Source organism: Sceloporus occidentalis, unplaced genomic scaffold (assembly GCF_023333645.1).
Source record: "Sceloporus occidentalis isolate IW3139 unplaced genomic scaffold, rSceOcc1.0.p SCAF_5, whole genome shotgun sequence".
Lineage (NCBI taxonomy): Eukaryota > Metazoa > Chordata > Lepidosauria > Squamata > Phrynosomatidae > Sceloporus > Sceloporus occidentalis.
Window position 1 is genome coordinate 2,552,183 of NW_028316985.1, and position 13,242 is coordinate 2,565,424.

The 13,242-nt window shown below is 44.6% G+C and overlaps 2 protein-coding genes across 5 annotated transcripts in view; both read right to left on the reverse strand.

The window, feature by feature from the left end:
- LOC149311551 (protein SPMIP1-like) overlaps positions 1-13,242 on the reverse strand; it is a 72,309-nt gene that overhangs the window by 53,144 nt on the left and 5,923 nt on the right. The gene's annotated exons all lie outside the window — the stretch shown is intronic.
- LOC149311553 (filamin-C) overlaps positions 1-13,242 on the reverse strand; it is an 88,646-nt gene that overhangs the window by 38,441 nt on the left and 36,963 nt on the right. For 2 of the 4 annotated variants that reach the window (XM_089527361.1, XM_089527360.1), the window contains exons 10-20: positions 11,197-11,322; positions 8,943-9,080; positions 8,035-8,161; positions 7,095-7,231; positions 5,238-5,431; positions 4,385-4,498; positions 3,869-4,012; positions 2,565-2,688; positions 1,423-1,583; positions 595-685; positions 86-255 (exon numbers count right to left, since the gene is read on the reverse strand). In XM_089527361.1, coding sequence (XP_089383487.1) covers positions 86-255; positions 595-685; positions 1,423-1,583; positions 2,565-2,688; positions 3,869-4,012; positions 4,385-4,498; positions 5,238-5,431; positions 7,095-7,231; positions 8,035-8,161; positions 8,943-9,080; positions 11,197-11,322 — 1,526 coding nt within the window. The remainder of the gene's footprint in view (positions 1-85; positions 256-594; positions 686-1,422; positions 1,584-2,564; positions 2,689-3,868; positions 4,013-4,384; positions 4,499-5,237; positions 5,432-7,094; positions 7,232-8,034; positions 8,162-8,942; positions 9,081-11,196; positions 11,323-13,242) is intronic. The other 2 variants (XM_089527363.1, XM_089527362.1) reach the window with 1 other exon arrangement.

Consider the following 13,242-nt stretch of genomic DNA (forward strand, 5'->3'; position numbering starts at 1 on the left):
AGGCAAGGCAGAGTTGATAGTACTCAGCCATATGAGCCAAGCGTCAGACTCAATGGTATGGTGTTGTGCTTCTTCTCCATCTCACCTGTTGCACAGCCGTGTACTTGACGGTGTATGAGTAGTCATGGTTGTCAATGATCTCAAAGTCACGCACAACCTCACCCTTGGTTGCTCCAGCAAAGTGGACGTCCAGCTTGGCTTTGCCAGCCCCCTTGGTGAAGACAGTGAAATGGGTGGGCTTGCCAACTTCCACACCTGGCAAGGAAAAGATCACAGTGAAGCAGAGCCTCTGAGCTCTCTGGTTTTATAGCATTACCCTTTCAAGGGGGCATTCATCCACCCGTGGAAGATACATCTTCCTAACACTATGAAGTAGGTTGAATATCCTGCTGACCCTTCTACCTCCCAGATTTTGGGTCTCTCTAAGACACTGAGTGTTTGGATCTGTAGAGAGAGACCTTGTGTGAAGGAAGTCCATGGACTTCCACTTCTCTCTGAGTTGTCTCTTACTGAATCCAAAAAAACCAACCCAGTATTTTTGGTGGCCTATTTCCCATCATTTCCTCTCTCTTTTTTTGGTTTGTCTCCACTCACCTGTCCGGTTGAGTCCTGGCCCCTCAGCCTTTACTTTGCTGGCATCGTGAGAAGGATCCACCTTGATGTGGAAAGGGCTGATGGGGATCTCCTGAGGAGGCAAAGGAGAGGAAAAAATGAGTGAGTGTGGCCCTGTTGGTCACCTCTCACTCTTGCAAGGCAAATCCCCATTCTTTGGTCTGCAGCTGGAGGAACAAGAGAGGACATCCTCTATCTCCAAGCACTATTTCTAGTGCTTAATCCCCTGTCAATGGCCTCCCCATCTGGGAGAGGACAGGAAATCCTCTCTAGTTTTTAGTATGAACTTTAAAGGGAACTATCTGCTTTGAATTCCACCTTGGGAGAAAGGTGAGATATAAATTTAATCAATCAATCAATCATATCCAGGTTCTGCACCTGATCAGATTTAGTGGTCAGTATCTCCGATAGCTCTTTTAAAATCTGGACTAAAATGTAGAATGGATTCACTGCCCCACTGACATGGAAGCCTCCCACTCCCACTGGTTTACATGAGAAGTGTGAGGGCTTAAGGTTACTCATGTGTTGAGGAAAGGATTCTCATCTCAAAGGTCTTTGTTGAAGAAAAGAGTCTGTATTTCCAGCAGAGCTTGGATAAGTTAAATTTTCTGGATGAGGATTTCCTACTTTAGGGGGAACCTGTCATGTTGTTCATGTTGGCTAGAGAAGTCTGTGAGCTGTAGACCAAAAAGGTAGCATTTCCAAGCTCTGGTCTCCAACACTCAACATTAGTAACCCACAAAGAAATTGCTCCCCTTTCTCCCCATCACCTCACATTTGATGCTGGACCAGTCACATCTTCCCACATACCTGGTTGGCAAAGAGCACCATGATGGTGTACCGTCCAGGGCCAGGTGGAGTGTATTTCACTGTGAAAGTGTCGTTGTCGTTCTTGATGATGTCGAAATCAATGTCAGCCTCCACTGGCCCTACCACGCCTGGTGCACACTTGATGCCAATGCTCACATCCCCTGAAAGGTAGACATGACAGTGCCCAATGAGTGGGATACTCCAGAGGTGGGAAGGATTGATTCTGCTCTACACACGGGGCAAGGGTTGTTGGAACTGAGTAGCAAAGGGACCCAATTCTACATAAGAGTACTTTAAGCTCCACTCCACTACCTTGCTGAAGGTCCATGACAGTCAGTCACCTCTCCACAAATGTTAACCCCTGGAGGCTTCACCACCCCATTCAGTGCCTTAGGAAACCCAGGCAAGAACAGATGGATACCAAACAATAAGTGATAAGCTTTCCCCTCCTATTTTTAAATCTGAATTTATAAACGTTCTTGTTTTCTAAAGTATTTGGAACTTTAATGTTGCTTTGTATATTTGTTTGTATGTATGTATATTTGATTACATGCATTTATTAGTTTTATACTGTACTGTATTTTTTGTATTTTACTTAGACAACTTGTTTTATAACTGTATTGTACACTGTCATTTTATTATTCCTTCTTTCTCTTGTTGTGTATATGTATTCACAATATAGATTGTACGCCTCTGGCAGGACCCAATGGATTCTGTTCTTGTATCTATACATGTGTGTTACATAAACTGTTGTTTCTTCAGAAGTAACAGAAGCTTAAATTGATGCTTTAAAAGCCATGTTTCTGTTGGATGCATTATTTAATCCTATATTGTTTTAGCTATTATTATTATTATTATACTTTATTTACACAGCGCTGTACATACAGACAATAAAATCGAATGGCGTGCATTCTACAAAATACATCTAAAACAATAGATAATAATACAAGATAGAATTACACACCCAGGGTGCATCTACACTGTAGAAGTAAGGCAGTCTGACACCACTTTAAGTGCTGTAGCGTTGTCCTATGGAATACTGGGATTGGTAGTTTTACACCCCCAGCCAGACTAAAAATCACAAACACACACTGCTTACACCCCACTTATGAGCACACAGGTATATACACAACCCCACACACCTTGTCCTGCCTCGCTACAATCCACCGTGAAATAAGTAGGCTCATTGGCTTTCAGCCCCGTCTTCTCCACACCAGGACCATACACCTTGACTTTGTCTGGATGGCTCCCTTCACCCACCATTACCTATTGGAAGGAAAAAGGTAGGAGATCATTTAAGGCAGTGGTTCCCAACCTTTGTTCCTCCAGATGTTTTGGACTTCAGCTCCCAGAATTCCTGACTGTTGGTCCAGCTGGGTAGGGCTTCTGGAAGTTGAAGTTCAAAACACCCGTAGGGCCAACATTTGAGAACCACTTATTTAGGGGGATAGCGAGTGATGTGAATCTCCCCACTGAGACAAGAGGGAGAGGACAAGAACCCAGCAGTGAAGTAGATCTACAGAATCCATCACAGCATTGCATGCAAAGCTCAATATGATTTCTCCTCCAAAAAAGGCAGGTCCGTTCTAACTTTCCTAGTACAGTGGGGCCCTTGGTATCTGTTGGGTACTGGATCCATGACCCCCCATGGTTACCAAAATTTGTGGATTTTCAAATCCCATTAAATAAAATGGCATAGTAAAATTGTGTCCTTAAATAAAATGGCAAGACCAAGATTTGCTTTCTGGAATTTATATTTTTTGAATATTTTCAAGTCGTGGATAGTTGAATCCATGGATAAAGAATCTGTGTTCACAGATAGCCAACTGTAAATTATGACCTTTCCTAGCCAAAGACTGCAATTTCAACTAGTTGTGGAGTTGCCCCTCCATTTTTGCTGCCTTGGGGTCTGTGTCCCTCGCTCGGTCACAGGCAGCAAATGGAGGGGGACAAAATGGGGTGTGTGCCGCTATTCAAGCCAATGGGGCTGGAATACTGGCAATTTTCTGTTTTTGTGGGGTGGTGGTCTGGAACAGATCTTCCACTAAAACGGAGGGGCAACTGTATAAATGCAATGTGTTGAGGGGAGGCTTGGGGTCATATATTGTCACAAGGCTATGCCACCTTTCCACTTCCCCACTTCAACCAGAAGACAGAAAGCTGAGAGAATCAACCTACTTCTCAACCTACTCATTTTGTAGAGCCAACATGGTTCATTGGTTTGAGCACTGAACTATGACTCTGAAGACCAGGGTTCAAATCCCCGCACAGCCATGTAAACCTGCTGGGTGACCATGAGCAAGTCACACTCTCTCAGCCTGAGGATAGTAATGGCAAACCCCCTCTGAAGGAACATGCCAAGAAAATCTCAAGATAGATTTGCCTTAGGGTCACCATAAGTCAGAAACAACTTGAAGGCATACAACATGAAGAACAGCATACTCACTCGGAAGGGGCTCTTGGGGATGTTGACACCTCCCCAGCTGATGATGATGGTGTGTTTGATGGCCTTGGTGGGAACATAGACACAGGAGAAGGTGCCATCCCCATTGTTCTTGATCTTGATGTTGATGGGGACGCCTTCCGCATCCTGCAAAAGAAAACCATTCAGAGAAAAAGGTCTCTGGTTTCAGAAGGTCCCTTTCTACTGGTCATCCTCTAAGGCAGTGGTTCCCAATCTTTGGTCTTCCATTTGTTTTGAACTTCAGCTTCCAGGAGCCCCAGCCAACTTGCCCAATAAGCAGGAATTATGAGAGCAGAAATCCAAAACATCTGGAGAACCAGTGGTTTGGAACCACTGCTCTAAGGTGAACAAGGAATGGAAGCCAAGAAGTAAGCAGGCATAAAGAAAGGCAGAAACGGAAGCAACTTCGGGCACTGTTCTACAAGAAAGGTTATTGCGTAAAACAAGCCAGGGGAGAAGAGGAGTAATGGATGCATCAGAGTATTTCCTAATAGCTACCTGGGCATATATCTTGAGTTCTGCCTTCCCTGCTCCTCTGGCATCAATGGTGAATTCGGCTGGCTTGTTCACAATGCAGCCGACAGGTTCCAGGCCAGGTCCAAAGGCTTTGACCTGGGAAAGGCACAGAGGAAGAATCACTTAATCTTTATAGCTGAAAGGGACACAAAGGTCATCAAGTTCAACTCTCTGCCATGCAGGAATACACAAGCAAACACTCCCAACCAATAGCCAGTCAAGAAACTGAAGTTTGACAGGCACTTTTCTGGGGCACCATACATACAGTTTCAGGTGCATATCGCCAAATACCCCTCTTTCCCTCTTCAGTCCTTCTCAAAATGGCAAGAGGAAGTGATGTCACTTCACTTGATGTTAGCATTTTGACAGACACTGAAGAGGAAAACTGATGTGTTCAGATAGTATAGGTTTCTGTTTTTCTGTTTTATTTTGTTTTATTTCATTTTATTTTCATATGTTTAGGGGGCTACCTTCATGCTTCAGAGGCAAAAACTGTCCAAAAATCATGCCAGCTTTATATATATATATATATGTGTGTGTGTGTGTGTGTGTGTGTGTGTGTGTGTGTGTGTGTGTGCGCGCTTTATTTTCATAAAATGAAATCACAAAAATGCCAGTTTTTCCAAATGGGAGTTGATGGCTTTGGGGAACTGGTGGGATGGGCTTCAGAGGCTCCCAAAATATGGCCCAGGCACTACGCTTTGCCCAACCCTGCCCTACAAGAACAGAGCAGAGAAATTTGGTATTGCTCAGGCCAAGGTTGCGTGACAGATTGTTACCGGAGGTTTCCATCAAGGGTGGTCAAAATCCACTTGGCCAAATGGAGGTGTCCTACCTTCTCCGGGAAGTATTCATTGGTGGCAGGCAGGATGTGGGCGATGAACGGACTGTCCTTGATGTCCTCGTCATCACAAATCACATGCACGGCATACTCTCCTGGCTCCGTGGGCCAGTAGCGCACATCGCAGGAGCCATCCCCCTTGTCATCGCATTCGATTTTGGCCTGAGAGGGGCCCTCGATGGAGAAGCCTGAGGCAAGAGAAGGAAGGACAAGCCGTTTCAGCCAAGCATCTGACTGTTTTATGGCAAAAACAGTCAAGCCAAGTTAGACCTGGGAGGAAAATGTGGTATCCTAATGGACTAGCACAGGGATGGACAACTGCATGGGGGTCAATGGACCAATTTCCCTTCTCAACCCCCCACAGGCACATGCTCCCCCACAAAAGCCCCAAAATACAATCGGCTCTCCGTTTTCATGGGGGATCTGTTCCGGACCCCTGCAAAAACGGAGACTCGCCAATATACAAGGCTTGAATGGGGCGCATGTGGGGCACTCCATTGAAAATTATGGAGGTTGCCTCTCCATGAATATTGAAGACCACGGACCTCAAATCCGCAAGAAAGAAGGGGCGACTGTATATCCAGATACCCCCATTTTCATCTGTGTCCTTCCCAACATTTGCAAATTCAAAACTTATTTTGCAAACTTTCTTGTCCTCAGTGAAAATTCCCAGATGATTTTAAATTGTGAATTTAAATGATGACTTTAAAATATAGATTGTTTTAATATGTGTATATCTTGTCATTTTTAAATTGTACATTCCAATCCCATAGGGAATAGAAGAAAGATTTGTAAAACTATATGACATGATGGAAATGGACCTGTTATCAACAAAACAGAACTCAGATCAAAATAAAGGAGAAAGTACTAATTTTTATGTTTAAAAAATGGGCAAAGGGGCAACTATGGGGGGAAAAATAAGGCATTTAAACATTAAAGAGCCCCTACCTACAAAATTAAGACCAAACAAATTACGTCAGTAGAGTAAAGACAAGGAACTTGGTTTGCTCTGGAAATATAAGGTTGTTAAAATATCAAATTAAGCAAAACTTATGTTGATAAATGCTTCCTATCCTTTGTGCTCGGTGCATAAGAAGAAATGGGAAAGAAATATAGTAAGCAATAGTATCTATTATTTAAGGTCTAAAATTTGTATGATATAACCCTGAGGGGTTTAGAAAAAGAAATACTGGATAAGGCAGTGTCTCAGAAATAAGAAAATATAGGCCCGGTCCAGACAGGCCCTTTAGCACTAGGGTTGCCTCGGGGTGCCATTTCCAGAAACCCCGCAACCCTAGCACATCACGATGACGTCACTGCTGTGTGGCGTCCAGATGGAGCCACACAGCAGCGACATGCTCACACCGCCACCACCTATTTGCGGTGACGCAAAAAGGAGCCGGGTTTTAGTGCTTTTTTTAGCATAGCAAAATTTGGTTGCTGCGGCACACTTACGGGAGAAAGAGAGGCAGCTCCCAGCCGCCTCTTTCTGGCGCTCTGTACCACGCCATAAAAAGAATTAGAAATCAATCGGAACGGGGTCAGTCATAGGAAGGAGATGTAAAGATTATGTATTTAAATTGTAATATTGGGGGAAGGGGTGGGGAAGCAAAGGAAACTGTAATAGACAAATAGGGAAATTAGATGAGATTAATGAAGTAAAATATTTTCTCATTTTATTTTATTGTAACATGTGATTTATTCTCTTGATGTACTTGAAATGAATATGTTAAAAAAATTATCAAAGGGAAAAAAACAATGGTGCCATTCCAGAGGAGGGTTCTTCCGGTAGTCCCCAGCCCCCCACCCCAGCTACAGTGCCCCCAGGGTCTCAGCCCCTCTCCTGCTTACCCAGTGTGCCCACTTCCGTGCCAATGGCCTCCACAACAAAGTCTGCTGACTTGCCCACCATGCCAGTCTCCAAGCCAGGCCCCCAAGCCCTCACTTTCTGCGTTCCAGCCTCTGGTCCAACCTGCACCTCAAAGGGACTGAAGAAAGAAAGGAGCGTGAGTCAACAGTATACTCAGTAACATCCATACATTTTTTAAAAATAATAAACTCCATTTGCAATTATTGTCTGAATAAGCTGTACTTCTAACATTCCAAACATTCATCAGTGATACCTTTATTGGCCAATAAAAGGTATCACTGATGGATTTTTGTTTGCATTTGTTAAATGGCCAACACAGGTATCCCTGAATGTATGCCAAATATTGTAATTTCATGCCAAACTAAATCTGACAAAATCCATTTTGTGTTCTAACTAAGGAAATGACTTTCAGTCCATAAATAATACAGGCTGAACTTCCCTGAGATTTTTGAGTCTCAAAAAATCCAGAATCCGAAAGGCTCCAAAATCCATTGACACGGGTGGCTGAAATAGTGACACCTTTGCTTTCTGATGGTTCAAGGTACACCAGCTTTGTTTCATGCCCAAACTTATTTTAAAATATTGTATACAATTATCTTCGGGTTATGGGTATAACAACATGCGTATCAAACCTGAATGAATTTTGTGTTTAGACTTGGGTCACCTCCTCAAGATAACACTCCAAAAGCTGACAAATTCCCAAACCCAAAATATTCCTGATCCCAAACCTTTTTAAAAAGCGAGACTCAACAATGCTTGAGAAGCATTGTTTCAATTTTTCTTGTAAAAAATGCTCTTTTTTTTGCTTCCTCCCCCCCAAAAAAAATTCCCAAGAAAGACGTTTTTTATTCCATGGCATAAAAATTTCCAGGGATATTAACACCTTTGAGCGTACACACAAACACAAGGCCTGGCTCTTACCTCCTTGGGATGGCATATCCACCCCATGTAATGGACACTACGTATTTCCCGGGTACCACTGGGAAGTAATCACATTCGTAGACCCCATCGCCAACATCCCGAACCTTCACTGGCTCCTCGATGCCTTCTGTGAGAAAACAGGCAGAAGCAGAGAAAGAGATAATATGTGCCTGCAAGAGAAATCTTAGTTCTTGTGATATTTCATTATTTCATTAGATTGCTTCCATACTCTTATGGAAATCTACACACTTCTCATTCTTGTCTCCATTTTGGAATTCATGAACACCTGTGCACAGATGTGCAGACTTATGCCAAAGGGGCTGGTATGCATAAGTGGAAAGCTCTCATCTGCAACCACTCCAGATGTTGGTGCTGACTCTGCAGATGTGTCTTACAGCACCTCAATTCCAACAAAAATCAGATGAAAATTGGAAGTTATTTCAGGTCTCTTCTCATGAAAGACGGTTGTAAAAGCGTGCCTTTTGTCAAACAGATTTTTCCAGTGTGACAAAAGACACGCTTTTACAACCATCTCCCTCAGGAAGAGAACTGAAGTGCTACCACATCGTGTGGAGAGGAACAGAGAAAGCCCCTACTCTCCAGCTCCGTTTTGGCTTTATTTTCTTGTGCAATAAAGCCCTTAGTTTCAGTCAACCTGGTTCGAATCAGCCAACCCTGCCCAAAAGTCTCAGGAATATGCCTAGCCATTCCCCTAATTGTCACACTGTGCTCCTGCCCCCCAGACCCACCCCAGAGAGTCACAGAGCCCTCCCAAATCTCATTCACACACCCCTCAAAAGGCTGCATCAGCCTAGGAAGACTGTCTCATCTTCCTAATCCCTCTGGGTGCTGGTCAACAAAGTGCAAGACTGTTGCAGAAGGGATGAGAAGCATTCCCTCAGACTTACTTGGCCCCTTGACCACCACCTTGAGCTCTCCGGTGCCTGCTCCCTTGGTGTACACCTTGAAATCAGCCACCTCCTTCACGCGCACCCCCTTCGGCTGGAGCCCCCGTCCCATGGCCCGGCAGGCGCTGGGGTTGCAAGCTGGAGAGAGGAGAGAAAAGGCAGAATTGAGCATCAAGAAAAGGCTCAGGAACAATCTAGCTCCATTTGTCACACGTCATGCACCTGGAACCCAGCATGACACTCTTGGCAAAGGAGCTTGGATGGGAGACTAAGGGCAGCATGATGAGGGACCGAGCGGCTGACATCCCCAAAAGGCTGTACAAGGCCAGAACTAACATAAGCACTGCAATGGAGCTATAGATTGGGCATTCCCAAAATGGACGCTGGCACACAGAGCCTGGTCCTGCCAGCTTCGAAGAAGAACCTTCATGCATCACCTTTGACAGACAAGCAAAGTCACAAGCACCCAGTGACACCATTCAGATGCTTTGCTGCACCAGCACATTTTGCAGACAGGAATCCACTCAGCTAGTTTCTCAAGCAAGGAATTCCTGATGTGTGAAGTCAAAGGCTTTCATGGCTGGCATCCATCGTTTTTTGTGGGTTTTTCGGGCTATGTGGCCATGTTCTAGAAGAGTTTGTTTCTGATGTTTCGCCAGCATCTGTGGCTGGCATCTCTCTGAAGATGCCAGCCACAGATGCTGGCGAAATGTCAGAAACAAACTCTTCTACAACATGGCCACATAGCCTGAAAAACCCACAAAAAACAATCCCTGATATGCTTGTTTCATTTATTTATCGAACAGAATAAATAGAGGAAGGATTCACACAACATATTGCTCTTAAGGTGCCTTTTTGTACATGCAAGCGCAACTCAAGACTAAAACTGATCTCTTCCCTATAGCAATAAAGTAATCAAAATCTGAGTTTAGGAAAGACTCCTGCCTTAAGCCCTGGAGAGGTGTGGCTGTCTCCAGAGCTGACAGTACTAGGCTAGATAGACCAAGGGTCAGAATCAATAGAAGGGCAGCTTCTCGTGTGCTTATTCCAGCAATGACTTTGCATATCCAAATGAGGCAATGGCTCACAGCCCATCCAGACTTTTTCCAAGCACCTGTTCCAAACTTCAGCTCTGTCTTTATCAAGGGCACCCCTGGAGGGCTGGCATGGGCTTTCTAATTCTACAAGAGTTGGGAGGAGGTTAGGTTGCTGCTAGAGAGTGTAAAGTTGACACCTCTGGCTTCATTTTTGAAAACCACCCTGACCCTCTGTTCCTAGAACCACAGAATTATAGCATCTTAGAGCTGGATAGGACCACAAGGGCAATCTAGTTCAGCCAAATGCCATGCAGGAACAGACATCAGCGAACCATCACAGCGAAAATCCCCCCCCCCCCACAACCCCTGTTGGAGGTCTGATTTTGGTTTTCTTGTGGTCAATTTCAACCTTCATTGCAATTTTCACTGCCAAAGCCAGCAGGCAGCAAAAAAATATCATTTTTGCAAGAGCTGAGCTTGCCAGATGGACCCACAACAAAACTCTTCACTAATTTAACATAAGCCTTGCAGAACCAGAGCTGCTGGGTCAAAACCAATCAAATTTGTCTCTGTTGCCCGACACCTTTGGCAAAACTTTTCACATTGTTTCTGATGTAATAAAACTATTTCACAGGACTCTTTTGTTGACTTTGGGGTTCCTAGATTGCTCTTGCACAGAAGAGGGCTAAGGAGTTGGCAATAACATCAGCTGAGCTGCTACGGTCTTGCAAAGCAGAGTGACCAGACCTCCTACTTTTCCAGGACAAGTCCTACATTTCTACCTTCTGTCCAGGAGGAATTCCAAAATGTCCTCCATATTTAGCCTGACTAAGAGGGCCATTGAGTAGCACCCCATTTGCTGTTCCCTTTGAGAAATATGCCCACTTGGCAGCCTGTCCTTGCTGCAAATAGGAGGATAGGATAGATCTTTCTAAAGTTCTTTTTTCCTAGGAGCAGCAGCAGACATGACTCGCACCCAGAGCTCAGGGTGGAAATTTGTTTCTTGGAGGGGAAAAGGTGTTAGGCAATGGGCTGCTTGAAGACACAATGCAAATTAAATCATGTTTCTCTCTACCTCCACCATCCCACAAACAAAGGAACCAATTCAGCAAGAACTGGGGAGGGAAGTGCCATGTCAGTGCCATGCCAGTACCAAGCCGTGCCATGCAGGGATTTGCAGACGCAGGAAAGGTTTTCGCCAGGCTTGCACTACTAACTTGGTTTGCGTGGCTTGGGCAGAGTGGGGGGTGGGATTTTCTTGGCTTTGTCGGCGGGTGGGGTGCGAACGGATTGAGGAATTATCTGAATGGGGGTGACGCCAGGCAGAGGTGGGGAAGGTGGCGCTGCAGGTGGTCAGAGGAAAGAGGAGAGGATGAGTTAGTGGAGGCAGAAATGAGATGAGGAAGCAGGAGAAGAGTCTTGGAACGCTGGCTACATGCCGTCCCAAGGAGCAAAAGTGCCCTGGGACTTTCTAGAGCCCATGGAAGCCAGCATCAGGAAGAGGAGGAGATGGCTGATAGTTGTCCTCTGTTTGCTCATCCATACATAGGGAACAGGGTACCCAAGTATGAGCTATCCCAAGTCCTGACATTTCAGGGCCAAAACCTGCAAACTCTAGGGGCAAATCTGCCCCAGTTTCATATATCCCCCAATTGTCCCAATTTGGCAGGGAGACTCCTGAACACTCCTCTGCCTTCCCACTTTTTCAGCTTCTTTTGAAATGACCTGGTTTCCCAGCGTTATCCTCAGCTTATTTCAGCTGCTGCAAAGTGAGTTCAAAATGCAAAAGTAGTTTGCATCCATAGTTTTTTGTGGGTTTTTCATGCTATGTGGCCATGTTCTAGAAGACATTATTCCTGACATTTCGCCAGCATCTGTGGCCGGCATCTTCAGAGAATGCCAGCCACAGATGCTGCTGAAACATCAGGAATAAACACTTCTAAAATGGGAACATAGCCTGAAAACCCCACAAAAAACTATGGATGAAAGCCATGAAAGCCTTTGACTTCACAGTTTGCACTCAATTAACTCAGCCAAAAGTAGGGGAGAGGAAGGGCCAGACTCTGGTCTTTCCCAGGAGGCTCAGGCAAAAGCAAACTGCTGCAGCCTCTCCTACAGCTCTTCCACACTCCAAAAATAAAGCAGTTTGGCACCCCTTTGCAATGGCTCCATCCTATGGAATCCTGGGAGTTATAGTTTGTTGTGGTGCAAAAGCTCTCCAGCACAGAAGGCTGAATAGCTCATAAAACTGGACATCCCAGCATGGCACCATGGCAGTTAAAGTGGTGTCAAACTGCATTAATTTTGCAGTGCAGATGCAGCCAAAGACTCAATTCTCACATTTGCAAAATGGGTGTGCAACCCTGCTCATGTTTTACTCACAAGTAGGTCCCAGTGTGCAAAATGGTGCTTCCTTTCTAACAAATCCATTTATGATTGCAATTCTTTTACTGAGTGAGATGTTTTAATACTGTAATAGTTTAATTCTATTTTAATGCTCACTATTCTACATTTTTATTGTATTCTCCTTTTGAATTGTAAGCCATTCTGAGTCCCAATTTTTGGCGGGATGTGGGATATAAATAATATAATAATAATAATAATAATAATAATAATAATAGAGAAGCCACCCCCCATGTTAACTATGCCGAGTGCCTGATGTGCGTTTGCAAAACTGTAAACGTTCTTTACAAAACAGTAAAGAAAAGCACAATGTGCATGAGAAATGTGAGAAATTAAAGCCAGCACTCACAAAGGCTTAAAGAAAAAGGCTTGGCTGTTGCAGAGAGGCAGGAATGTTTTCAGGAAGCTACGATATGTCAGAAATTCCTGTTTTTCACTTCAGGAATGACAAGAGGTCATTGCTGAGTTCCAGGTCCCTCCGCAGCCGTATTTCTTGGGAAAAATAACTATCAGGAGGGATCTGTTGCAAGAAGAGCAGATGCACCAAGAAAAATGGGGAAAATACAGTACAGTGTGCCCTTGTTTTATGTGGGGGATCCATTCCGGACCCCCCCCCACGTAAAACAAAAAACGCGTATGCTCAAGCCTCATTACAAGTAATGGGGCTCGTGCTTGCGGCGGCACAGGCGCCATTGTTTCTTCCAGCGCACAGTGTATGCTGAAAGCAGAATATAATGCACCCACATATGACACGGGCACACTGTACTCCAAAATCCAAAATTGTCTGCATGGGTGGCTGAGATACTGACACCTTTTCTTTCTGGTGGTCCAGTGCACATCAACTGTGTTTCACGCATAAA